Here is a 2,198-nt window from a genome sequence, read left to right on the forward strand (position 1 = left end):
ATACGTCTAATAAAATAAACAAAAAATAAAACAAAACAAAAATGTAATTTTGCATTGATTTTATTTGGTGGTCCGTGTTTTATAGTTGAGTTTTTATGCTTGTTTTAAAGGGAAGGGAAGTAATGTCCATAATGGGCCTAGGCCCAAGAGGCCTTGAACCAAGATATTAAAATATTTTGAGAGAAACCGGTTCTGGTTGGACCCCTTTTGAGAAGGTTGATAACAAGAGAAGATAGAAAAAATGGATAACATCACAGCAAGCGAAGTTGCAGGTTTGGGAGTTGGCACGCTTCTCCTTTGTGCCACCATTGCTGCCCCCAAAATCGATGCTTTCTTCTCTTCTTCTCAGCGCAGGTTAACTTACTCTTCTCTTCTGTTTTTTCTTGTGTCCAAGAAATTGTGGGAAAGAATTGAACTGTATTTTGATGCCCTTGAAACCTTATGCACTTAATTCTAATTTGCTCTTTCAACTTCAATTTCTATTTATTCTGTGTTAGTAGTTGTACAAGTGTAAGAGGAAGAAAGAACAGAAATAGATTAAATAGTATAGGAAGTGGCAGTAGAGAAATAGCATATAGAGATAGGTGAAGAATGCAAAAATCACAGTTGAGGGAATATCGGTGAGATAGTTCCCAAATCGGTGGAAAAATGTATTGAGTAAAGAATGTATGCTTGTAAACAATTACAAGAAATGATCAATTGGTTTTATAGAGGCCAATCTCGCCACAAATTCCCACTCAATTCTTTTCCTACTTCCAAGTATGCTTTATTTTTCATTTTATTTTTCTCATTCTTGTCTCACTAACCCCTAGGCTGTGTTTGGTTGCTGTCTCAATTTATTAATAGAGACATAGACACAAGAGTACATAGAGTACATTGACATTTTACATTTTGTTTGATAAGTTAGACAGAACAGAACACACAATTTATAATTATAGTAAGATGTCAATTTATAATTATATGTGTATTGAAAAGGGGTGGCTCCTCCATGCTGCCCTGGAACATCTCTGCTATTGTGGGGTGTGTAACAATAAGCTAATCTTGCATGTGTACTAGTTGAGTGAGTTTGATGACTCGTTAATTAGTTAGTAGTTATTACACTCTTATATATGATCATGTAGTGATAGACTTGTATCATAACAGTTTCCCTCAATGGTGAAATTAAATTTATCATTTTCCTCTCAGTGTTCTTAACCATTTTTTGGGGCTCTTAGCATACTTTCCAACAATTCAAACTTGTTACATGATACCTATCTTACTATTTCTTAGTATTTGAAGTAGCCTGGCTTTTCTTATAGGGTTCTGCGAATGAGTGTCGCAAGAGTATCTGTTAGCTACACTCTATCATCAAAACATGAAAGAAGCCATAAAAAGCTCAAAACCTACTTATTCACTTTCTCCTTTGTAAAGGATTATTCAATGTATCATACCAATCATCAAGGAAATTGATTAACCAAGCTATGTAATAGGCAGACACTGTGTTTTTTCATTTCTGTGCCTATTTGGAGGCTTTCATGATCACATTTGCATTTGTTGTTCAACTTTCTTGTTTCAAATGCTTGCTTGAAAATTTTCCTATGAAATTATGAATGAGACAAATTTATGCATAACAAACAAAATTTCACGGCCAACAAGAGTTACATGCATGAGTGTCCCAAGTCAACCACGAACAGGAACAATACAAGTCAATTATGATAATTATGAACATGTTTCCCATGATTTTGCTAAAGATTTCAGGTATATAAGTTCTATCTTTAACAATTTCACTTGGGCAGTATATTCATAAGGTGTATTTTATGTTGACTATAATACTTTAAATTAAGGTAATTATTTTATTATTTGAAAACACTTCTTAAGTTGGGAACTATGGCGGAGGATGTGGCGCATCCACAAAGTCTTGCACCCTAGATTCCCTGGCCCTCCGAACGCAGCAACACCACCACTGCCTCCATAAACTTTGGAGCTACCAACTCTTGTCACAACAATGGTACAAACCGATGGTGAAGGAGAGTCCGACAAAAATGGGCCAATTCCCTCTCCATCCCAATACCAATGGTTGCTACAAGTCTTGAAAGGAAATCTTGGTATTACCTCTGCCAAATGTGATTAGCCCACTCCAATATGAGACTTGATACACCCCTCATGCTCAGAAGTAGATAAGGAGGACTTGGAGCGTTGACTTGGACTTGTGTATTAAG

At 35.9% G+C, this 2,198-nt stretch overlaps 1 protein-coding gene across 1 annotated transcript in view; it reads left to right on the forward strand.

Annotated features, from left to right (window-relative positions):
• Positions 176-2,198, forward strand: part of LOC107624056 — a 3,176-nt gene continuing 1,153 nt past the window's right edge. The window contains exon 1 of the mRNA XM_021113450.1: positions 176-354. Within this exon, the coding sequence (XP_020969109.1) occupies positions 242-354 (113 nt within the window). The 5' untranslated portion in view covers positions 176-241. The remainder of the gene's footprint in view (positions 355-2,198) is intronic.

This window comes from Arachis ipaensis, chromosome B10, assembly GCF_000816755.2.
Source record: "Arachis ipaensis cultivar K30076 chromosome B10, Araip1.1, whole genome shotgun sequence".
Taxonomy (NCBI): domain Eukaryota; kingdom Viridiplantae; phylum Streptophyta; class Magnoliopsida; order Fabales; family Fabaceae; genus Arachis; species Arachis ipaensis.